This window comes from Sorghum bicolor, chromosome 3, assembly GCF_000003195.3.
Source record: "Sorghum bicolor cultivar BTx623 chromosome 3, Sorghum_bicolor_NCBIv3, whole genome shotgun sequence".
NCBI lineage: Eukaryota > Viridiplantae > Streptophyta > Magnoliopsida > Poales > Poaceae > Sorghum > Sorghum bicolor.
Window position 1 is genome coordinate 16353866 of NC_012872.2, and position 26118 is coordinate 16379983.

Genomic DNA, 26118 nt, shown 5'->3' on the forward strand with positions numbered 1-26118 from the left:
ACAATAATAATAATTTTCCACCTCTGAGAGAGTTAGTGTCTAATCAAGGAAAGCTAATGGATAACCTATCTAAGAAATTGGCATCAAATGATAAAATGCTAGAAAATATAAATAATAGAATGGACAATTTCTCTACTGCCATCAAGAATCAAATTTGCTTTAATAAAATGATTGAATCTCAGTTAAATCAAATAGCTACTGCTGTTCCTGCTACTAAGCCCGGTATAACATCACAACTGGAAGGATTAGAATCTGCAAATCTTGTAGACATGTTTGATGCAGGTAACTACTGGAGTAACCCCGTCACTGAAGTTACTACTGACCTTCTGCCGGTCAAGAGAGGCGATCCAGGAGGCCCCGTCATCCCGATCTCCATCGGCATGGTAGACTTTCTAGAAGCACTCTGTGACTTTGTCTCCAGCGTCAACATTATGCCCAGGGTACTCTATGAAAAATTCTTTACATATCCTTTATTAGAAACAACCATGTGTTTGCAGCTTGCAGATCAAACGTTAAGTTTTCCAAAGGGAATATTGAAGAACCTCTGCATTCGAGTTGGTACCTTGTACGCCCGAGCAGACTTCGTGGTGATAGAGACCGGTAATGATGAGAGGGCACCCGTCATCTTAGGGAGGCCATTCCTAAACACCTCGGGAGCTGTCATCTACGCTAGTGCTGCCAAGATCAGTTTCTACATCAAAGGGAGGAAGGAGACATTTTCCTTTAAGAACAAAACTACACAAATCCCAGAGCAATCCTGACATGAACCAAGGAAGAGGACCAACAGGAGGAACAGGAACAAGCAAGTGTGGACCGAGTCAGCTAAGATGGTCACTGCAGTTCAAGGAGGTCAAGATCATCGACTTAAGTCACCGTTTCTGATCAAGAAGGACGACCCAGGTATGCCAAGCATCCACTGCTCCATCAATGGGTACAACTTCTACAAGACACTTTGCGACACCGGATCGGGCGTCAACATAATGGCCGCAGTCACCTATTGGCTCTTGTTCGGAACTATGCCCCTAAAACCGACATACATTCAGCTCCAGATGGCAGATCAAACATTTCAAAAGGTTGAAGGTATAGTAACTGATGTCTCTGTCAAAATAGATGATCATTTTGTCTATACAGACTTTCAGGTTATTGACATGGAAGAAGACGAGTACGATCTACCCATCATCCTTGAAAGACCGTTCCTCAGCACCGTTAAAGCAATCATCTACATTGGAACTAGAGAAGTCCATATGCACTTCCCCTCAGAGAAGGTGCGCCGCTATTTTACTGACTCTAACTATATAGTTGAAGACTCTAAGCAGGTCAGGACAAGAAGACAACACAACCGCAACCAGAGGAGGCAAATCATCAAGGACGGATGGGCAGACTACGAAGGAGAAGTGGTAAGGTCTGAAGACATACAACTTGAACAGAACTATCCTGAGGAGACCGTAGCACCGAGTCAGGTGTGGAGAGAGAAGATAACAATACACGAAGAAGAGGCGCTGCCGGAAGCACCGACTACGCCACCCAACGAATCCCAGGACAACTGAGAAAACGGAGAGTCCCGTTCGAAGGACTTAAAAACGCAGAACGCCTTGCCAAGAGGTAAACTTGGTAGTTATCCTTTTCCTTTAAATTATTTAAAATAGTTTGCTTAGTTAATCATGTTCATACTATCCTAAAAAGAAAATAAAAATGTTAAAAAAACAGTAAGCCCCATGTGAGTATACGAGTGGCATAAAACGCATAAGTACATTCACTGTGGTGGCATAAAAATAAAATAAATATTTTTTCTGCTCTATAAAACGAAAATATAAAAATAGAGAGTAACAATTATTGATGAGGCTCAACATGATAAAGGCTAGATATTTATGCTAACACCTAATCAGTTTCACAAAGCTTTGTTGTCTATTTGAGCTCCACAGAATTCAAGGATCAAGAAGACTAGCAGACGGAGGACACTCTAATCGCTGTAAGGGTACTGCCGACTTTCAAATACACCTCTGCCACCTGCTAGCTACATCAAAAGAAATTATGTCAAAATTCAGCTTGGGGGAGAGCACCCCCATTTATCCCGCTAAGTATTTCTATCTACATTTATACTTATATTATACTTATATTAAAATATAAATATACATAAACATGAAAAATCAAATAAAGATTTTGTGCCTATATAAATATATGTCTTTTGCTTAGTGTGCTTAATAAATAAATAAAGTGGCTATGCTAAACTGAATCTTAATAATAAAACTCTAGCATGAATATGATGAATAGTTGTCGTGCCTAATTTTCAAATTTAAGTTCTCTCTCAGGTTTAGACATAACTGTTATAATTTAAAGCTTGCTCTAAATTTAAACTTGTGGGAAGAAAACTTGATCTAAAGTCTAAGTTGTTAACGGATATGATATGGGAAGGTTGAGCTGTTGTTTATCTGTTCCTAGAGATGCTAGAATTCTGGAGAATTTTATCTTTGAAAATCTTTAAAATAACACATAATGAGTTTCTGTATGATGAGAGTTTAAATTCCTACCACAGTCATATATACATGCGTGCTAGACTTTGAGCCACACATTTACTTTTTACTGCTTATGAGCATTGAGTGTGGTCAAGCTGTGTAGACCCTTAGGAGCTTGTCATGTGGTTAAATCAAGATTCACTTGCACGTTCACTCGTACATGCTGCTTCTACTCCGGAAGTACGCATCCACATATATCCACTATTGACGGTCCTTAATGCTCACATTTAACCGTCAACTAATCATGGAAAAGGACCTCTATGCAACCAACATCCAAAATTAGGGTTTCATCTAACATAATTCCACGAATTTTGAAGTTTGTCTATTTCTGCAGGGGGTTATCAGGAAATATGGAGGAAAGGTCCACACGTCGGGTTTACATAGAGATATTAATGTGTCGCGCAATTTTCTATCATCTAGAAGACTCCAGAAGCCACGGGAACGAACGGGAGGCCGAGCGGGCTCGGGAGCAGGGCGCCCGCCCTACCCCCCTGGGCGCTCGCCCTTCTATAGTGGCCAATCAGCTTCAACCTCGCGGATCGTGCTCCACCGACCTAAAGGATCAAGGATAACCGTTCAATCAATATCGGTTTGATCCGACGGCCCAGATTCACCTGAGGGGACTATATAAGCACACCCCCACCAGCCCCTGGAGGCATACCTCTTCTACAGAATCAAAGTTAGGGTTTCAATTATTTATCCAAGTAGAGAGGATCCCTCTAGTTCATCTAGTTCTAGTTCTAGTTCTAGTTAGTTCTAGTTGTAATCTAGAAAATAGGGAGAGAGAAGAGGAGAGCGGAGGAGGAGGAGCCGGATCTGTCGGATCTTCCTCAACATTGTACCTTTGCAGCAACTGGTTCGTTCTTCATCGTTCTCCAGGTTCTTCAATTCAGAATTCCTGAGTTCTTTAATTACTTTTATCTACATTCAAGTTATTTACTGGATTCCCGCTTGCATCAAGTGCTCTAATCTTTGCAACATTAGAATAGTAATTAATATATTAGACGTGGTGTTTATTCTTGCAATTACCTGGAATTGCACCCAATCCTGCGGATTGTTGTGGTAGCCCTAGGGTAGTGACAGCCCTAACGGTCGACGTATTCCACCTCGTTCGGATCGGTGTTTGTAGGACCGTAGTCAGAGCTTCCTAGCCCCCTTCTCATCTCTTTCTATGGTTAGTGTTCTGATGTCCCAAAATAAATAATCTTTGAAGTAATTCTTGATTCTTAGATCAGTTATAGAACTCTCAGGAAACTTCCTCTCTTCCCACCAAAAATAATTATATAGTTATCCTTGGGCGATCTTGGATCTTAATTAGTATACTCACGTTCCCTGTGGAAAATCGTTACTCTGAAATACTCCCGGGTGAAAGCTACATCGGTATCCGTGCGCTTGCGGATTTTTCTGTTTGCGTTTAAAATACCCAACAAGCTTTCTGGCGCCGTTGCCGGGGAACGGTAGGTGTGCTCGTTTCGAACCAAGTCGTCCATGTATCCTTTTTCTTTTCCTTTTTTACCACACTCACCTTACCATTTTCACCATACCACATGGATTTCACTCCTATCTATAAATTCTTTGCTCCAAAGGGCGAGTTATTAGAGCCACCACCATCATCACATCCAATTCTTACAGATGGCTATGACCTCGACCCTGATCTAATAGCCATGATTCAGGACCAAACCTTCTGTGGGCAAGTAGATGAAGATCCATACACCCACCTTAGAGAATTCGAGCAGTTGTGCTCTTGCCGATCTATTTCCGGCATGACACAAGAAACCCTTAAATGGAAATTGTTTCCGTTCTCCCTTTTGGGAAGAGCAAAAAAGTGGTATGCTCATTCTGTAGGAGGCGTTAATGGAAATTGGGATGAACTTCGGGACAACTTTTGTCTCGCTTTCTTCCCACTTTTTCGAATCGCTGACCTTAGAATCGAAATTCTTACATTCAAACAAAGAGAGAATGAAACTTTAGGAGCAGCTTGGGCTAGGTTCACAAGCCTTACCAATTCCGGTCCAAACCTTTCCCTGCCTGACCATGTACTGTACTACCACTTTTATCGTGGTCTAAACAAGGAAGCTGCTCTTCACCTCGACATTGCTTCAGGAGGCTCATTCACACACAAACTTACAGATGAGGGTAGAGCTATCCTAGAGAGAATCCTTGAAAATACCCCTTACACAAGCATTTATGATGAGTTTCCTGAAGAAGAAAAAGAAGTCGAGCCTGATCCTAAACCAAAAGATGAGGAACTTGCAACCGAGTTAGAAATTCCACCTGACCCATCTATTAATTTGGTTGTAGAGAAACCTCTTGATAAAGGAATGCAAAACCAACTAAGGGATGATAAACCACCACCTTTAGAGCATCCCTTTGAATTCGAGGAAGATCTTTTTGAAGATTATGGAAACACCTCAAATTTTCCTATCCAAACACGACCTCTAGCAGGGACCACTCAATCCATTCTAAGAGTAGAATCTGTTGACATAGAACACATCAAAAGCCTTTCGGCTATTCTGAGTTATGAATGGCTAACAGAAGCAGAGCTGTCTCCTGAGGTAGCTCGAATCATCACTCCTTCAACCATTTTATGCAAAATTAGAGGGTCCGCTAGAAAGGTCCACTACAATCCATATGTTGGGATAAATGTTATTTCCAAGGAGTTAGCTGACACTCTTTATCCCAACGAGTCCATAACCCCATCTCAAAAACTTTTACAAAGTCCATCTAGATTAATTCTAGAAAGCCATGGGGTATTAAGGCCAGTTCCTGTTAGAATCAAGGACTCTGGAATATGTCTAGATTTTCACATTTTTGACATAGATTCCCCTCTTGATTGGCAGACCAATCATGAAACTTCTACAAGAACAACCACAACGAGGTCATTTAGACTTCAAGGTTGGGAATTCCACTATTGTTGTTCCTCTTGCTAGATCAATTAACAAGATAGTGGAACCCAAACTTGAACCAGATCCTATTGAGGAGATCTTAATGCTGACTCAAGAGCAGATGGCCCAACCATTTTTTAATCATGAACACTTTGTTCAAGAAGAAGAAGAGTTGGTAGAACCCGTTGAGCTAGACAAAAATGAACAACCTTCACCTCCTTCGATAGAGTTAAAACCTCTTCCTCTGGCCTTAGATATGACTTTTTGCACAACAACCCAAAAACTCCAGTAATTATCAGTGACAAGCTTTCCGATTATGAAACACAACAACTTGTCACTGTTCTTGAAAGGCATAGATCAGCATTTGGCTACTCTCTCGAAGATCTCACGGGCATTAGTCCCATTCTCTGCACTCATCGTATCCCTATTGATCCCAATTTTACACCTTCAAGGGAACCACAACGGAGACTTAACAATGCTATGCGAGAGGTTGTTAAGAAAGAGGTCCTCAAACTCTATCATGCTGGGATTATTTATCCTGTGCCACATAGTGAGTGGGTTAGCCCTGTCCAAGTAGTGCCAAAGAAAGGAGGAATGACGGTCGTTAGGAATGAGAAGAATGAACTCATCCCTCAACGAATTGTCACTGGGTGGCGTATGTGTATTGACTATCGAAAACTCAACAAGGCTACAAAGAAAGATCACTTTCCGTTACCCTTCATTGATGAAATGTTGGAACGGCTTGCAAACCACTCTTTCTTTTGTTTCCTTGATGGGTATTCTGGATATCACCAAATCCCAATCCACCCAGATGACCAAGAAAAGACTACCTTTACGTGCCCATGTGGAACTTATGCATACCGACGAATGTCGTTCGGACTGTGCAATGCTCCAGCTTCTTTCCAACAGTGCATGATGTCTATTTTCTCGGACATGATTGAGAAAATCATGGAGGTTTTCATGGATGATTTTACCGTCTATGGCAAAACCTTTGATCATTGTTTGGAGAATTTAGATAGAGTCTTGCAGCGATGTGTAGAAAAACACTTAATCCTGAACTGGGAGAAATGCCATTTTATGGTTCAGGAAGGAATAGTGCTAGGACATAAAGTGTCCGAACATGGTATAGAGGTGGACAAAGCAAAGATTGAAGTTATTGAAAAACTTCCACCTCCCACGAATGTGAAAGGAATCCGTAGCTTTTTGGGACATGCAGGGTTCTATAGACGCTTTATCAAGAACTTCTCTCAAATTGCTAGACCCCTAACTAGTCTCCTAGCAGAGGATGCACCTTTCATCTTTAGTGATGAGTGTCATGAATCTTTTCAAACTCTTAAGAAAGCACTCATCTCAGCCCCGATTATCCAACCACCTGATTGGAATCTTCCTTTTGAGATCATGTGTGATGCTAGCGATTTTGCGGTCAGTGCCATTTTAGGACAAACCAAGGATAAAAAGCATTATGCCATATCCTATGCTAGCAAAACCTTGTCTGGACCACAACTCAATTACACTACAACTAAAAAAGAGCTTTTGGCTGTTGTCTTTGCTATAGACAAGTTTAGATCTTACTTAGTGGGGGCAAAGATAATCATCTATTCAGACCATGCTGCTCTCAAGTACCTCCTCACTAAGAAAGATGCTAAGCCTCGTCTAATTCGATGGATTCTTCTACTCCAAGACTTTGACATAGAAATTCGAGATAGGAAGGGAGTAGAGAATTCCGTAGCCGACCACTTGTCTAGGCTTCAATATAAGGAAACACATGATGAGCTTCCTATAAATGACTACCTAAGGGATGACACCCTGCTTAAGATAACACATGCAGATCCATGGTACGCAGACATCGTAAAATTTATAGTAAAAGGCTATGTCCCACCGGGTACAAACAAAAGGAAGTTGCTTCACGATAGTCGTTTCCACCTTTGGGATGAGCCATATCTTTTCCGAGTCTACGCTGATGGACTCTTGAGAAGGTGTGTTCCTATGGTTGAGGCTACTCAAATTATGGAAAGATGCCATGCCTCGCCATATGGTGGACACTATGGAGCATTCCGGACACATGCTAAAATTTGGCAAAGTGGTTTTTTCTAGCCAACGATGTATAAAGATACAAAGGACTTTGTCAGGAGATGCCACCGATGTCAAAAACATGGGAATATCAACTCACGAAATGAAATGCCTCTCACAAATAATCTTCAAGTAGAACTTTTCGATGTATGGGGCATTGATTTCATGGGGCCATTCCCTATGTCCAGGAATTGCGAGTATATCTTAGTAGTTGTGGACTACGTGTCCAAATGGGTAGAAGCCCTACCTTGTCAATCCGCTGATTCAAAACATGCCAAGAGAATGTTCCATGAAGTAATCTTTCCTCGCTTTGGTATACCCCAGATAGTTATAAGCGATGGAGGTTCCCACTTCATCGACAAAATCTTCCGGAAGTACCAAGCCGATCATGGAGTTTGACACAACGTCGCAACACCATACCATCCTCAGACTAGCGGTCAAGCCGAAACATCTAACAAACAAATCAAAAATATTTTACAAAAGACTGTAGATGAGATGGGTAAGGGGTGGAAGGACAAACTTCCTGATGCACTTTGGGCATATAGAACTGCATTCAAAACACCCATAGGCATGTCACCTTATCAACTTGTACATGGAAAAACTTGTCATTTGCCTGTGGAAGTAGAGTTTAAGGCTCATTGGGCACTCAAGAAATGGAACATGGATCTCCACCTCGCTAGCGAGAATCGCCTGATGCAACTATCGGAGCTAGAAGAATGGAGAGAAAAAGCCTACCACAATTCTAGGATCTATAAAGAGAGAACAAAACGATGGCATGATAAGAGAATCAAGCACAAGGAGTTTAAGCCTGGAGATAAGGTTCTACTATTTAATTCAAGAGTTAAGCTCTTTGGGCATGGTAAGCTACGAAGTAAGTGGGATGGACCATACAAGGTTATTGACACTTCAACTCATGGAGCCATTACCATCCAAGACGACATAGGTAACACTTTTAAGGTAAATGGTCAACGCTAGAAAATCTATCTCGAGCCACAAAACAACCTGGTAGAGGAACTTGATGTGATTGAGTTCATAGAATTCTCACATTATAAGCTCTCATAAGCTCTAGACAATTATCTAACTCTAAACATGCTCCATGAGTTTTGTTGTCTATTTGGGTTGTGCAGGATTTTGAGGCTTAAGAAGAGTGAGACCAAACTTGCAGTCCACAAGAGTGAACGACTATGTCAACATCCAGCTTGGGGGAGGCACCCCCACGTGTATCTAGATAAGTATTACTTTTCTTTCTTGGTTTTATTTACAAGTATTCAGAAATAAATAAATAAATAATGCATAATCATGAAACCAAACAAAGTTTTTCTTTTGAGTAATATACAATAGTTTTGTGTATCTTAAGTTTTAAATAAAATAAAAAGAAAGTTTGATCCAAGTCTAGGTAATTGACAAACATGATATGAGAAGGTCTGAGCTACTATTTAACTTGTTCCAAGTTTCGCTAGAGTTCTGGAGATTTTATCTTTTGAAAATCTAAAAATTCAAAGAAAAAAATGATGAGATCCTGTTTGACAAAATATCTAGAGTCTTATAAGATATGAATATTAAAACTGTGGGCACTTGCTTTGTTCAAGCATTGTTAATTCTTGTAGTTTTGGTTGAGAGAATTATCATGCTCCAAAGATCAAGGTCTTTTTGTTTTAAAAATATAAAAGATTCACTCTTCCGAAGTATTATTGCGTTAGAGGCATAGGACTATGCAAAAATTTGATTCGAAAAAAAAAGAGTGAGACGAGAGGTAAAAATGGACAAGTGTTCGAAGTAGAATTAGGGGTACAAAGATACCCACTTGAGTGGAAAAAATGGACACGTGTCCGATAGTAGAATTAGGGGTACTTGGTGCCCACTTGAAAAAAAAAGAGGCTGAAAAAAAAGAAAGAAAGAAAAAAATGATGATAGCCCATGGTCTCTCTAATAAGCAATATGCCAGTAAGAGATGACAAACTTTTCAAAAAGGTCAAAGGTCTTGATCTAGGAGTATGACATTCCTCTCCCTTGCTCCGAGCATTGACATAGCAAAATACAAAGTAAGTATGCTGAAACTTTTAAAGCCCTACTTATATATCTTTTGAGAAGAAGGCAAATGCCTCAGTTTTATTTTGGAAACTTACAAAAAAAAACTCCAGAACAAAGGTAAGACAGAAGAACTTGAGACATAGTGCTTGACTTGATCGTTCTGTTTTTCAATCACTTAAGACCTTAGTAATAACTTAAAAACCCTGTAGTAAGAGGCATAAAAGTAACCCCTGTTTTCTTGCTGATTTTAGCTTTGCTCAGGGACGAGCAAAGGTTAAGATTGGGGGAGCTTGTTGACGGTCCTTAATGCTCACATTTAACCGTCAACTAATCATGGAATAGGACCTCTATGCAACCAACATCCAAAATTAGGGTTTCATCTAACAAAATCCACGAGTTTTGGTGTTTGTCTATTTCTGTAGGGGGTTATCAGAAAATATGGAGGAAAGGTCCACACATCGGGTTTACATAGAGATATTAATGTGCCGCGCAATTTTCTATCATCTAGAAGACTCTAGAAGCCACGGGAACGAACGGGAGGCCAAGCGGGCTCGGGAGCAGGGCGCCCGCCCTACCCCCCTAGGCGCCCGCCCTCCTGTAGTGGCCAATCAGCTTCAACCTCGCGGATTGATCGTGCTCCACCGACCTAAAGGATCAAGGATAATCGTTCAATCAATGTCGGTTTGATCCGACAGCCTAGATTCACCTGAGGGGACTATATAAGCAGACCCCCACCAGCCCCTGGAGGCATACCTCTTTTACAGAATCAAAGTTAGGGTTTCAATTATTCATCCAAGTAGAGAGGATCCCTCTAGTTCATCTAGTTCTAGTTCTAGTTCTTCTAGTTCTAGTTCTAGTTAGTTCTAGTTGTAATCTAGAAAATAGGGAGAGAGAAGAGGAGAGCGGAGGAGGAGGAGCCGGATCTGTTGGATCTTCCTCAACATTGTACTTTTGCAGCAACTGGTACGTTCTTCATCGTTCTCCAGGTTCTTCAATTCATAATTCCTGAGTTCTTTAATTACTTTTATTTACATGCAAGTTATTTACTGGATTCCCGCTTGCATCAAGTGCTCTAATCTTTGCAACTTTAGAATAGTAATTAATAGATTAGACGTGGTGTTTAGTCTTGCAATTACCTGGAATTGCACCCAATCCTGCGGATTTTTGTGGTAGCTCTAGGGTAGTGACAGCCCTAACGGTCGACGTATTCCACCTCGTTCGGATCGGTGTTTGTAGGACCGTAGTCAGAGCTTCCTAGCCCCCTTCTCATCTCTTTCTATGGTTAGTGTTCTGATGTCCCGAAATAAATAATCTTTGAAGTAATTCTTGATTCTTAGATCAATTAGAGAACTCTCAGGAAGCTTCCTCTCTTCCCACCAAAAATAATTATATAGTTATTCTTGGGCGATCTTGGATTTTAACTAGTACACTCACGTTCCCTGTGGAAAATCGATACTCTAGAATACTCCCGGGTGAAATCTACATCGGTATCCGTGCGCTTGCGGATTTTTCTATTTGCGTTTAAAATACCCAACATCCACCCACTTCCATCTCCAGAACCACCTAAAAGTATTCTTCTCCTAATCCGGGAGAGAATAGCCAAAAACATTTCTGTTTTTCCCCTGTGAAATAAATGCTCAAGTTATCTTGGTTACTACCACTTGCTATATTATTTCAGGAGATGAGTGCTCTAAAAAAAGAGAAAAAGAGATACGAGGAAATAAAAAGGGGCACGTGCTCGGAACCTCGAAAGAAAAGAAAAAGTGAGACGAGAGGTAAAAATGGACAAGTGTCCGACAGTAGAATTAGGGGTACAAGATACCCACCTAAGAGGAAAGAAAACGAAAAGAAGAGCATCTCATTCTCCTCAAAAAGTGTCAAAAGAGCAAGAAAGGTATGCATCCCCTCAAAAGAGCAAAAGTAGAATTAGACTTTCACCATTGTTATCGCCATCATCACCATACACCATTCATTCGCCACACATGCACTTCTTGATTTGACTTATTGACTTGTTTCTCTGGATCCATGGTTTGACTAGGCAATAAATGTCTTGTAAGTATGTATACTTTATCTCCCACCTACGAGCTCCAGATATCAAAGCCTTATTAGAGTAGGATGAGAGAGAAGGCAATGTCACTATGCCTTATACCACAAATACCACATATTTTGAGAGAAGGCATATATCATTACAGCCTTGGTAAGGATCCAGAAATACCACAAAAGAGAGATCTGAGAGTCATACAAGGAATCTCTGAGTTTTATTTGAAAATAGGCAAAAACTCCAGAGCTATAGCTAATCAAGAATAAGAGACATGGCACTTGACTAGACCATTCTATCTTTTAACTGCTCAAGACAGAAGTGACGGTTACAAGTCCCATGGTGAAAGGTATAATAAGTAAGTTTTAAGTCTTGACAGTTTACTCTAACTCAGAGATGAGACCTTATTTGAAAGCATGTGTACCGTCAATTTTTAAAGGCATTACAGCAACTTCTGATCCATCACTGAGATATCCTTGCTTAGGGACGAGCAAGAGGTAAGCTTGGGGGAGTTTGTTGACGGTCCTTAAGTATCAAATTTAATTATCAAATAAACAAAGAAAAGGATCCAAATGCAACCGACATCCAGACTTAGGGTTTTATCTGACAGAATTCCACGAGTTTTGGTGTTTGTCTATTTCTGCAGGGGGTTATCAGGAAATACGGAGGAAAGGCCCACATGTCGGGTTTACAAAGAGATATTAACGTGCCGCGCAATTATCCTACATCTAAAAGAGTCCAGAAGCCACGGGAACGAACGGGAGACCGGACAGACTCGGGGGCAGGGCGCCCGCCCTCCCCCCTTGGGTGCCCGCCCTGGCCTCGGGGCCAATAAGCTTCAACTTCGCGGATCATGCTCCACCGACCTAAAGGATCAAGGAAAACCGTGCGATTAATGTCGGTTTGATTCGGTTTGATCTGACGGCCCACATTCACTTGGAAAGACTATATAACCAGACCCCCTGGCCCCTGGAGGAGAGAACCTCTAACCCCAAATTCATTATTCATCTTGGGAGAAGAAGCCTCTGATCAAGCCCTAGAGCCACCACATCAATTAGATCTCTAGTTTAGCATAGCTACATAGGATTAGAACTAGAAGGAGTCAATCTTCGATTGGTTTCCGGATCTGTCAAGAGGATTCTTGGTAATTCCTCTACTGTTCTTCAATTGTTCATCTTTGTTCTTCAATATTATGAATATGACTTTGTTCTACTTCAATATATTGATTATGACTTTCCTCTACTTGTTTATATTTGCAATTATATTGATCTTAGTTTATCATAGTTATATGCTTGGTTTAGTTAGATTGTAATTATATACATGTTTAGGATCGTATAACATTTATCCATGTGTACAGTGGGTAAATGATAAGTATTGTGTAGGCATGGTGCCTATACCGTATTTATCTACGATTGTACCCTATATGCCAGATCGCGGGGTAGTTCGTGGTAGTGACAGCTCCATTGATTCTTATATAGTCCCCCTCTCGTGTATAGGGCTGGCAGAGCAACATTATTACAGGGGAGTGATTGCGATGTTTCTCATATTCCTTGATAATATCACTATGCATGGGCGTAGTCCTGTCTCGCAATGATTGCCAAGTGTAATTGCACTAACTATGATATGCTAGACTGTATAGTTAAGAATAACTTAGAAAATATTCTTGTAGTTCGTCCTAATTCCATGCTAATGACTTGCTAGAATATCTATTGCGGTGCTTATCATATTTATATGTGGCTAAGTTATGCTGATCAGATTAATTATCTTTGTCACCGTCTATACTTTATCTATATCTTTTATGTGACACTTATCCCTGTATGAAAGAGATAGATAAATGCTCTCAATTATACATGCAATGATAGATACTCAATCTTATATTCCATTCCATAATCAACATTGATGATTACTAATCCCTTCCCAGTGGTAAAAATATAAATAACGATACCTGGAATACTTCCCGGTTAAAATGCTACATCGGTATTAATCTGTGCGCTTGCATATTTCATTTATTATTTATTTAGAAGAGCAATTGCATATTTCAATACTGCGTCTCTCATGTCATGCTGGGGATGACAACTTGGCTTAAGTGGCATGAGGGATAGGTTTGGCATTTTTGGCGTCGCTATCAGAATTAGAAAACTAAGTCTACTTTTGGTAGTGACGTTAAGAATGCCCAACAGGGTGAATTTACACCCTCCCTGGGTTTAGGACTGGACGCTCCCCGGCGAGTCCGGTGCCCTGGTCTCCTGCAGACCTCCCTAGGTATGGGACCGGACGCTCCTCGGTGAGTCTGGTGCGAGCGTCCGGTGCCTAACCCTAGGCACCCAATCACTTTGACTCGAGTCAACCTCACCGGACGCACTCACATAGCGTCTGGTGCTGCGTCCGGTGCCTACTTAGGCACCCAAACTTCGTTAAAAATGATCTTTCCAAAATGAAGTTTGTTCCTCTCGATTTAATGACTTTTTCAGAGCTGCCTAGTGCTAGGTTTACCAAGTGTGCACCATACCTAAACCTAAAGCCTTGCCTAGGTCAAGCTACCCGTTCAATGCCCCTCTTAATAGTACGGTCAAAGGAAAAAACAAAGTCCTAAACTACTCTAAGTGCCCTTCTTCACCATAAGGCACTTAGACCTAGTCTAGTCTTGACGATGTCCAACCATCCTTCGAAAACCGAAACGATTTCCACCATTAAGTAGGCATAAACGTCCTTGTCCATCGAGTACCTATTACCATGACCTAACACTAATGACTTTGCCTCTACAAAACACACGTTAGTCATAGTAATCAACATTGTCATTAATCATCGAAACTCATTAGGGGCCTAGATGCTTTTCAAAGAGGATGTTGTTTATGATGCAATTCCACAAATGTCCACTAGAAAGTAGTCATTCACATTGGTAGTTGTGATGTAGTTGTTCATTGTTCGTTTCATCACCTCTAAGAAGTAGAAGAGTGTGTGGCCGCCTAATTGTTGGGAAATGTGAAGTAATCATGCACATATTTGCCTAGTAGTCGGGAATATGAGTAGTCACACGATGAAGGCACGTTCCCCCAAAAAAGCTTGATTGCATACACACCCGAGTAGGTGTCACATAACGAGCACAAGTTTAGAGGCCTGCTCTTCCAACTCTCGCGCAGGCATAGGACATGAATACTCATAAACAATAGTGACAAAGAAGGGGGTGGTAGTTTTGTCGTACACTTGAGGCTGAGGAACATTCTCAAGTCTTACATATCAGCGAAGGAATACACAGACAGGAAAAATGCACTTGGATGCCAGTGAAGTTACTTGGACAAAGTAATCATGGAGTAACAGATAAAAATTATCTCCTAATAATCACTCATTTGATGGCCACATCAAACGGCCCAAGTAGCAAAACTAGCCCACCCTGCATCATAGCATGTTGTGGTGCAGCGTAGCCCCGCCTGAGCCTGTGCAAGTCAGGTCAAGTTGTGCACGTGTGTTGATATTTTTATGCTCAAATGGATATAATTTTGTAGCTGCACAAAATATCCATTCAACATTTGACCCAAGACTGTTCAAGGTATCATTATATCATTAGGATTACCTAACTCTAGACGGGGGTAACAACATATAATAAAAAGGATAGTGTGACATAAAAGAACATATGACTATTTAAGATAAACGAGGTAGCTAGTGAGAGGATAAAAAGTGAGTACAAGGTTCCTACCAAACGATTACGCCCTCTAATGCCACTGGCACGAGGAGAAGGACAACCAATGACATCGTGGAGATAAAGCACATGTCAGAGATCGATGATGGCATGAAGGAAGAAACTGGCAGCAGTCGATGTAGAGGTGCACGAGGAGGAGCCTCGCGTGGAGGATCAACCTTGACGATGGTGTAGAGGAGCACCAAAAGGAAAAAAAAAATCTGGGGCGTGATCGAAAAAGGAAGAAAACAAACTATAATTTGAAAAGGCCCCTAATATGGTGTATTCACTCTAAACAATTTTTGTTGTATTCGCTCCAAAATAGTACTCCCTCTGTCTCGTTTTAATGGTCGTTGTAGCCTTGAACCTGATGCAACAAAGATGCTTTGGACTTGGACATAATCTAGACACTTTGCAATGCTAGGACGACAAGTAAAATGGGACAGAGGGAGCATGTTGGGGATAGAATCATGTTTTTTACAAGAATCGAGATCAAAAGGTGCTCTAAAGAGGGCCATAATTGGGCCTAAAAAGTTATATGCATTTCAAGAAATCAAGTATTTTAACTCTGACTATGTTTATAAAAAATAGTATTTGTATTTGTATTTTTATGGATATACTATAAAAATATATGATATAATCAATCTAATAATATTTGTCTGATGTCACAAATATTAATATTTTTGTATATATATTTGGTCGAAGTTAAGAATGTTTGACTCATTGAAATGCTAGATGGAGACTTAGGGGCTCTTTGGCATGGCTTCGGCTTCGGCAATAGCTTCTGCGCAACAAACAATTTAGAAGGAGAAGACGTTTCTAGGTAAATAATAGAGGAGCTGGAGCCATTTTTGCGTAAAAAAGCTATAGAAAAAAATGACTCCTCTCAAGTGTTTAGAATTCTCTGGAGTCGCACTTAAGAAGAAGTCATGCTAAAAAATACTTATTTTAGGACAAAAAGAAGTATCTTCTACTATACGAAATCCGCACGATAGCATCTCATATATTATTTGTCCACGTGTCTAAAGCTCGATACCGTTGAATCCGGAGTAGCAATTTCATCGGGCCGTCAAACCAAACCTCTGCGCGATTGCATTGGCTTCTCCTGAGAGTTCGCGAGTCTTCCCTTCGCTCGTGTGGGACGACACCGGCTCGAAGCCTTGAACCATCGTTAACTGCCATTCCTCTTCTCTCGTAGCGTAGCGACCCTGCTCACGGTCACGGAGACTCGGTGCGATTTGGATGGAACATTGATGATGGAGACTGCACGCACGTCGCTGGACCCACCAACCTGGTACATGAAGAGGCTCTTTTCTAAACAAACCGTGCATTGCACGGTATTCATCATGCCAAATCACGCCAGGTGAACACAAAACCCACTGCCCAAATCAACAAAATCAGAGAACAAGATGAGCAAAAGTCAAATAGTCAACAGATTCATGGAATCTATGAACAAAAAAACAAATAAAAAACAAACAAGACGAGTTGTTTCCCCCTTTTTTTGTCCTCTCTCTCTCTCCTTGATGCATCGTCTCCTGTAGTGGTTGATTCACTCCTTCTCGTGCCATCTCGTTGATGCAATTGGTTTGAATCCTCGAATGGTTTGGAGAAGCCTCTCACGGGCCGTATGCGCGCGTAAGTCGACAAAATCAACTTTAGGGCGTGCAACAAAGGCACATTAAGGCCTTGTTTACTTCCCAGAAAATTTTGCAAAATTTTCACATTCTCCGTCACATCGAATCTTTAGACGCATGCATGGAGTATTAAATATAGACGAAAATAAAAACTAATTGCATAGTTTGGTCGAAATCGACGAGACGAGTCTTTTGAGCCTAGTTAGTCCATGATTGGACAATATTTGTCAAATACAAACGAAAATGCTACAATGTCTATTTCTCAAAATTTTTCGGAACTAAGGCCTTGTTTAGTTCACCCAGAAAACCAAAAAGTTTTTAAGATTTCCCATCACATCGAATCTTGTAGCAATTGCATGAAGTATTAAATATAGACAAAAACAAAAACTAATTACACAGTTTAGGTGTAAATTACGAGACGAATCTTTTGATCCTAGTTAGTCTATAATTGAATAATATTTGTCACAAACAAACGAAAGTGCTACAGTGTCGAAATCTGAAATTTTTTAGAACTAAACAAGGCCTAAACAGGGCCTAACCAAATCAGCAAGCAGCACAGAGTGACAGACACGGGATGAATGTGTGGTGGAGAAGTCGCTGGCTGTAAAGCAACAGTCGTCACATGATGGCCCGCATCATTGGAAGCTAGCCAGGGCGGGCGAAGCTCCTCAGCCTCTCACTCTCACCGTCTCGTCTCACGCACACAACGGCACAAGAGACCTTCCAAGTACAGTACAGGAGGGAGTCCCTGACGCCCGCCTAGTCACGGGCCGTCTGCTGTGCGTGCGTACCGCCAACCTTTCGCAGTCGCGCCTCAGCCGAACACGTCGCCCCCCCGATGTTCCGACCCGTGACTTCCCGTAGCAGTCCCGTGATCGCCCACGTCCACGTGTCGCTGCCACGACCGAAAACTGACCACCGGCCGCCGCGCGCTACCTAGGACTGTGGGACAAAATCAGCGAGACAGTGACCACGGGCAAGGCGCTGCTGCTGCCGTGCTCCGCCCTCCGCGAATCCGCGGCGAGCCCAGCTAGCTGCGTGCCTTTCCTGCCCGGGAGCGGCGCGGCCGTAGTGCTGGTGCTGCCTGCTGCCCGGAGTAGAGCAACCCCTAAGCCCGAGAGGCCCCCGTGCGAGCTGGAGACCGGTGGTGGCAGCAGCTGTGGGCAACGGCCAACGGCACGGCAGGTACTTACAACGTACACCTCTTGTGTGTTTGTGTCTTGTTCAGCTGGTCCCTAGTCGGTCGATCGGTCGTGGTGTAGGATGTCGTCGTCGTCGGCATGTCGCTGACAATTTAGTGAACAAACTAGATTTCAGTATTTGCGTATCAGCTAGCTGACGGTAAAAGATAGTAGTAGCAATGTACTAGTACGTAGCCTTCTTTTCTTTGGTTGTTCCACTGCAGTACCAGTACTTGGTCTCGTTGTCGTATTCAAAACCAAACTTCGAAATCGGTACTTATTAGCAACAGCGAGCAATTCCTGTAGACGGGACGGGGGCCAATCCACACTAACATACTTCTTCTACATTCTAATTCTACTACATAATACACAGACATCGCGCTTCCCATTGCCATTTCCACTGGTCCTCGATGATGAGGCCGGCGCCGGAGACAAGCACGCGGCCGCAGCTGCGTCGTCGTCGTCGTCCTCGTCCAGTGCCATTGGTGACGGTGGTCGTGTCCGTGGCGCTCGTCTCGCTACTGTGCCTCCCTGTCGCCGCGGACGCAAGCAGAGCGCTGCACCACAACAACCGGGAGCAGCACCGGGGGCACCAGAACCACCGTACGACGGAGAACAAGAAGAACAGCCACGTCTCGCTCCCTCCCGACGCCGACGGCGGCGATTCTCCGCCCGAGCCTCCGGAAGCTGACGGCGGTGCGCCGCCGCCGCCGCTCCCGCCACCGCCTCCCGAGGGCGACGACGACTGCGGCGACGTGTTCGACGTCAGGGCGTTCGGCGCGTCGGGCGGCGACGGTGGCTCGTGCGGCGACGACGACACGCCCGCGTTCCGCGCGGCGTGGAAGGCGGCGTGCTCCTCCGACTCCGCCACGGCCACGCTGCTCGTGCCGTCCGACGGCGTGTTCACCATCACCTCCACCATCTTCTCCGGGCCGTGCAAGCCCGACCTCACCTTCCAAGTAAGCAAGCTTTCGAGCTGCATTGCCCTGCCTCCTCGCAAAATCAATCATTGACCCAATGCAAGCCAGCAACGCCCAATTTTCACGCTGCCGTGACTGTGCACCAGATCGACGGCGTCCTGATGCCGCCCGACGGGCCGGCGAGCTGGCCGGCGACCGACAGCCGGAAACAGTGGATCGTCTTCTACAAGGCCGACCGCTTGACGCTGGCGGGGGAAGGCACCATCGAAGGCAACGGTGAGGAGTGGTGGGATCTCCCGTGCAAACCTCACAGGGTACTCCTACTCCTCTCTTCCGCTCCGCGCTGCATTAGTCAGTCTCAGTCCTCTCCTCTCCTCGTGCCATGATGCCAATTACCCGAAATCAATGTGTGTCACGGAGTTTATTACCCCCCCCCCCCCCCCCCCAAGTGAAGAAATAAACATGCCATGCGTGACGTTTGGGTCTGTGTCCGTGCATGTCCAGGGTCCAAACGGATCGACGCTGCCCGGACCTTGCGACAGCCCTGCGGTAATTAAACCTCGCCGGCCGGCCACCCACATGGAAATCCTGTTGTTGTTTTCGTCGAAATCAATCCTTGACACTGTTCGTGGAAATCAATCATCTGCAGCTCATACGATTCTTCTTGAGCAACGACGTGACGGTGTGCGGCCTGCGGATCGAGAACAGCCCGCAGTTCCACCTCAGGTTCGACGACTGCGAGCGCGTGCGCGTCGACGGCCTCTTCGTCAGCTCGCCGGCGTCCAGCCCCAACACGGACGGCGTCCACGTCGAGAACACCACGTCCGTCCAGATCCTCAACTCCAGGATCTACAACGGTATAAAGCTCAAACAGTGACTGGACGCACATACTCAAAAAAGATGCATCAACTTTTTGTTTGTATCAACTTTCCCATCGAACTCTGAGCTCCACCTGTAACCGCAGGCGACGACTGCGTCTCCATCGGCGCCGGATGCTCCGACGTCCACGTCGAGAACATCACATGCGGCCATGGCCACGGCATCAGGTACCTGTCAGTCAGTCACTCAGCAACGTGCTTCCATGGCGGAACGAGCCCTGACGCGGCAAAACTGTGTTCTCATCGTCGCAGCATCGGCAGCCTGGGCGTCCACAACACGCACGCCTGCGTGTCCAACATCACGGTCCGGAACGCGAGGATCCTCGACTCCGACAACGGCCTCCGGATCAAGACGTGGCAGGGCGGCACCGGCGCGGTGACGGCGGTGGAGTTCGCCGGCGTGCAGATGCAGAACGTGAAGAGCTGCATCGTCATCGACCAGTACTACTGCCTCGGCCACGGGTGCGCCAACCAGACCTCCGCGGTGCGCGTGGCCGGGGTCACGTACAGGGACATCCACGGCACCTACAACCCGCAGGCCGGCGCGCCCATCCGCCTCGCGTGCAGCGACGCCGTCGCCTGCACGGACATCACCATGTCCGGCGTCGAGCTGCTGCCGGCCGGCGGAGACGAGGGAGCGCTGCTCGCGGACCCTTACTGCTGGAACGCCTACGGAGTCATGGAGACGCTCACGCTGCCACCAGTCTACTGCTTGCTGGAAGGCAGCCCGGAGTCTCTCCAAGACCCGCTCACGAGTTGCTGAGATGAGATGACATTGTTCTCTTCACTAACAAGATTTCTGTCATCTGACAGTAAATGCTAATACACTCGACATTCTACATATATGACAAATTACAAATACGGAAACAAGGCGAATTTCTCGAATGGCATGCTCGCAGCTACTGAAATTTGAGCTGCAATGAGTTCAAGAGGGTGAAACGCAGTCGAGTCCTCATTCCTCAAAAGCATATTAGATTCGATATTCTTAGTCTATCCAAGTAAAAAGATGCCAGCATATAAGATATACAATGACAAACAATCTCTGTAGATTCCAAGTAAAAATGCAAGCAGGACAACACCAACAACCGGAGAGATGGTCACTGGACGAAAAGGATGCAGAATTCTTTGCCAAAATTTTGCTGGACCACGAACAGGTACAGCTATAATGTGCCTCATTAGACAGAACAAGCATCTTGGCCTCCATCTGTTACATCCTAAAGAAGCTGGCTACAACATCCTTAAAGGAGGGCTTTTAGCACAAATATATACATCGCAAGTCTCATACAGAAGCATGTTATGTTATGCAACTAAATCATAATTCTGCATCCTACCCAATCATAATACTCGTGTATACTTTTCGCGAGGCAAACTAACTTGATTGCCTGTATTGGTATAGATGATCTTGAACAGTAAATCGCCTCAGTTGAGAATCCACCAAACTGTGTCATTCAGACTTCACGGATAGCCTCTCTGCAGGTTCAGAATATGAAAGAAAAAAGTTAATGATCCTTCCCGACTGAAATATATAGGTAATAGATAATAATACTGAAAAATGACCTACTTATGAGCTCATATGTCACGATCATTGATGTGCCCCAGAGAGACATGTTAAGAAACCTCGGTCCAAAACCTCTATAAAACCCCCTCCACCCATCTTCATCAAGCAGCAGCCTGGTAGTTTTCATGACAGAAGGCCTACCCTTACCATAGTTGTCCATAACCTGAAATCACATGCAAATAATGAACACCTGACGATGGAATTCTCACAAGTATCATGCATGGTAATAGTTCCTTCCTCTATGACAGTAGTTAGCTACTTGGCTGTGCCAACATTATGTTCGGGTACATATCCTATGTAGTAAAGGTGGTACGTTAAACAGCCAACTCAAAGATAATCTGCATACCTAAGGTATAACATGATCATCACAATATGCAGACATCATTCGCTGGCACAGGCAACCACTAAAATGTTGCAGTGCCAGCCTTGAAATGTCATATTGAAATTGATTAATAGGTGTGGTTCTGAAACCGAGGCACCTGACACAGAGGAACAATAAGCTTGACCAGACCTGTGTCACCCAGGTTAAGAGCTAAAACATGATCTCACAAGCTACCTAGAATAATGGACATTCTGTCCTTCACCATCGTATATTGAGGAGCTTAAGGTCCAGTTGAAATCCTGTATATTAAAGCTACCCATACTTCACAAGGCAGAAAGTATAGCCTAGGCCCACAAGCCCTTTCAAATTCTATCCTGCACCTTCTTGCTATGACCAACATGCCCGATCCTCTGTTGCACAGTCATTTATAGTAAAAAGGAGTCAAAAGCAACAATATTACTACTTTCATGGCATGTCAACTTCTAAATTACAGAAAGAACCACCGAAGGAAACCCCTGTGATCTTCTGACACTCAGAAAATGGATCAACTTCCTAGTCCAAAAACTTGATAAATAAGATAGTAACAAATAACTGGGATAGCACGAAGAAAACATGACAAATGCCATAGGAAACTAGAGTCTGCAAAGATACATAACCACACGTTCAGAAAAACAACTAAACATACCTGAAGCCGAGTCTTGATTGTATCTATTGGAGTGGTGATAATCGACGAGCAAGCACCAGCAATTGTTCCTGCTGTAGCTTGGACAGCAACAAGTTCTGATTGAGATGGTTTTGTTGGTGAGTCATTTCCATAACCCAAACTCCTATTTTAGGATTGCAAGAATATTAATCAAGCATGCACTAATATTTTGTAGACACAATGAACAATAAATGATAAACAAAAATTACACACACCTCCAAATAGCATGTTGAGCACCACCATATGCACTCCACCAAAGGGCTGAAGCTGGCGACTGAGTTAACATAGTGATTCCAAAACCTCGGTAAAGCCCCCGGATCCCTTCTGTTCTGACAACCTTATTTATCACATCAAATGGTCCCCTGTATGTTGCCATCCCCGGCAATCCTTGAACCATGAGCCTTTGGCAAATCTGTAAGTTCAGAAATATGGAAGAGCACCATGTAAATTAGATAACAAAATAAGGATGTCATACAGGAAAATGTTTTTAATCACGTTTGTTGTGAACAACTATAATAATATTGTGTAACGGAATCGATTTAATTTATACGAAGAAAATATTCCTAAAACGGCCAGGCCTTGCTCTGTACAGAAAGATAGATATATCTATATAGGAACTTCATGGAACAGTACGATGATCACGATGTGACATGTACCTAGCTATACATCATAAAGCGACATAATGCTTAAACTTATGTAGACATCTAAAGAGAGTATAAAGAGTTGATAGGGTTTCAACTTCCAAGCAATTGCAACATGATAGCTTCACTATGGAAGTATCACCGAAAAAGGAAAATTATCCATCAAATGAACGTTTCTGTGTTGATTGCTTCATATGTCATGTATCAGATATTCGGATTTGTGCTCTTATGTCCTCCATTGGACCTAAACTTATAGAAACACTGCAGATCCTAAACATATCAAATGGTGCACTACAGGTCCATTTCTGGACCATACCGACCATGTGGGTGCATCACTTAGCAAGTTTAGGAACCCAGAAATATGTTTTCAAAGTTCGTGGACCTAAGTGGCTCCCCTTAACAAGTTCAGGGGCCACCCATGCATTTAGCTCTATATTCAACAAACTTGTTAACATGATGTTGGTGATTTGACTAATAATTGCTAAACACAAAAGTTGGAAATACGACAATATGGAGCTAGTGTGAAAGAATGCTCACCACATCTAGAGGAACAAAATATGAGCATGAACAGATACTCGACATCAGGCCTGCAACCCCATTTGCTACAGCAATTCGTGACGCCTCTGACATATCAAAATGTTCACAATACTTAAACATCATTTCTTTAGAGATCTCCAGTGATGTTAGAGCTAGCACTCGCCCAGGCAGAGCTCCAACAGCAGAGGTACCAAATCCTCTGAAAATGCCAGGGATGCCATCGCTTCTCAATATCCTCCTAAAAACAGCAAACCCGGACATATGTGCAAGCCCCCCTTCAGCAACCTGCATCCTAGTCTTCACAACAGCTGTTGGGTGCAGAGCACCTTGCTGGGCCGTAAACAGGATAGCTCCAATCACATGAAACCTCGTCTTGTCCAACCTTCAGCGTGATACAAAAAGATAGCTACATCAGTTACAGGAATATGTAAAATTGATATCCTTTCTATAGATTCAAAGCCCATAATTTATGCAAATTACCATGTTGCCAGCATGACATTTCCAAAATAGCATGCCAAAATTATAGTCCATCACACCACTGATGAAAAAAATGCAGGGAACAATTACAGTTCCAAAATGTGATTTTTAAAGGAACTTCATGGACCCTAGAGTGAACTACTACCATTAGGGGTGCTGATATTTCTTCACTTAAAATAATTCTCCAAATATTTCTACATGTACAGACTTTGAAGAACTTTTTGATGCATAGGAGTTCATGAAATCTTGATGGGCGTAGACCTAGGTTCACAAATGAATCTCCCATTCTTTTAAAGGCAAAACTCAGTACTGTGCGCCAGCGATTGTTCCATAGAAATTGATTTGAAAGTTGAGAATTTTATATGACACAATGGAGAACAAGTACATAAGATATCAGGGGAAAAAAATCCAAGCTATGGCTTGAATTAAGGACACTTGAATTAAGGACTTCAGAAGTATATTTAGAATCTGAAACTGCGGCGATGTGTAACAAAATAATACGACACATATAAAAGCTAAAAATTTGGATTTCCTTCCTATTTGAGGACGTGCTCAACTCAACTAGTGTCAAATTTCCATACAAAGACGAACAAGAGAAAAAAAAACATGTCTACATGTTAATCACACGAATTTGAAGCAGATTAACTACCAGCCTGTGAACCTAGCAGCCACTGCTGGAATTGGGGAAATACAACCGATTCCTCTTTAACACGTCAAGTTTTGCCAATTAAATTTACAGCTTTCCAGAAGACCCAAGTTCCGTCCCCCATCCACATCTGCGGCACTGATCTCGTGGCCCTCCCCCGCGCCCCAGGCCACCAAAAGGTTGGGGAAAAGACGCAATGCGCCTGTGCCGTGAATCACCTTCATGTAACCCACGCTCCCTGGTTGCTCATTCCTCATCCTTTGCCCCGTGCCGAGCACGGGAACAAGCGGCGGGCTGAGAGCCCAACCAAACTAAGAGCACGCTGCCGATCCGGAGACGGGCCGCCAAAAGATGCGAGGCCGCAAACGTAAACCGCCTGCCAGGACGAAAAGATTCCTCTTTTCGATTCTTGTTAACTCTCTATCTTAGAAGGGGAACGTGGCGCGTACCTCTCCCAGTTGATGTTGGCCTCCGCGAGCGCGATCCCGGCCGCGGACGCCTCCGAGGTATCCGCCGCCGCCGCCGCCATGGACTCGCCACACGCCTACACACAGGATGGGGGCGGCTCCGCGAGAGGAACAAATAGAGGAGAAGCGGCGCCGCGTTTGGTAGGCGCTGCTCCCCACTTCGGTGCGTGTTTCCGGTGCGGATGGTGTGGTGTCGGCGCCAGCTGCGAGCGAATTTGCGCACGGGGAAAAGACCGAAGGCAGCGGCGGAGGCCGGAGGTGGGGAGGAAGGAGGCGGACGGAGCCCAGTTTTGTCTGGGTGCGCCACCTCGAGGCGTTAGGGGTTTTTGGTTGTTGGAAGTCTCCAGCACAGTCGGGTCGGCGGCCCGGGGAGCGCGCTGCCCAACTTGCCATTCGTCCGGCCTTGCCTCACTGACCTGCGGGGCCCGGATCGGGCGCGCACCGTGGTGGGACCGGGGTGTCGGTCCCTCGAGTGGGGCCGAGCGAAGCGTGTGGTGGGTGTTTCCTGCTCTCGGGGAGGCGTGGGGACGACCAACGGCTGCTGGGAGCCGAGGAAAGCTGCACCAGCGAGGCGGAAGGGGGGCACGTGTCACGCGCCTATTGAGCCTTGCTGTCAGCCACGCCACGTAGGTCAAAGAAGGCAAGTGGGCGACCTTCTTTTCGTTTCTGTTGTTTTCGCAACCCCGCGTGGCGTTGGCGCGCTGAATCAGTGGCGCGTGCCTCTCCGCATGAAGAATCGTTCTTCAACGCTTCCCATTTTGATTTCTCGAATTCTCTCGAGTTCGGATCAAAGTCTTGCGATCAGTTTTTTTTTTTGGTACTAGCTGTCCTTCTGAAAAGGGAAAAGCTCTTTAATTCTGGATTAATTTGTCACTTTCAGAATTCAGAAAATTAACCTTGGAACAGAAGAGCAACTCCAAGAGCATATAGAAATTTAGATT

At 44.0% G+C, this 26118-nt stretch overlaps 2 protein-coding genes across 5 annotated transcripts; one reads left to right on the forward strand and one right to left on the reverse strand.

Annotated features, from left to right (window-relative positions):
* LOC8075301 (polygalacturonase At1g48100) lies at positions 17772–20711 on the forward strand. 4 transcript variants are annotated; one of them, XM_021457392.1, is made up of 7 exons: positions 17772–18032; positions 18402–18987; positions 19095–19299; positions 19453–19497; positions 19598–19805; positions 19913–19994; positions 20079–20711. In XM_021457392.1, exons 2-7 carry the CDS (start codon positions 18439–18441, stop codon positions 20592–20594), a joined length of 1605 nt encoding a protein of 534 aa, XP_021313067.1. In that variant the 5' UTR covers positions 17772–18032; positions 18402–18438; the 3' UTR covers positions 20595–20711. The 4 variants fall into 4 exon arrangements, with proteins under 4 accessions (XP_021313067.1, XP_021313070.1, XP_021313069.1 ...); XM_021457394.1 differs by having other exon boundaries at positions 17774–18032; positions 19095–19262; XM_021457395.1 differs by lacking the exon at positions 19453–19497 and having other exon boundaries at positions 19095–19262.
* Positions 20849–25509, reverse strand: LOC8086310 (solute carrier family 25 member 44). The gene is made up of 6 exons (XM_002457727.2): positions 25160–25509; positions 23588–23969; positions 22625–22821; positions 22392–22533; positions 21388–21547; positions 20849–21296 (listed from the first exon to the last, which is right to left on the reverse strand). The coding sequence occupies exons 1-6, from the start codon at positions 25237–25239 to the stop codon at positions 21271–21273; spliced, it is 987 nt and encodes a 328-aa protein (XP_002457772.1). The 5' UTR covers positions 25240–25509; the 3' UTR covers positions 20849–21270.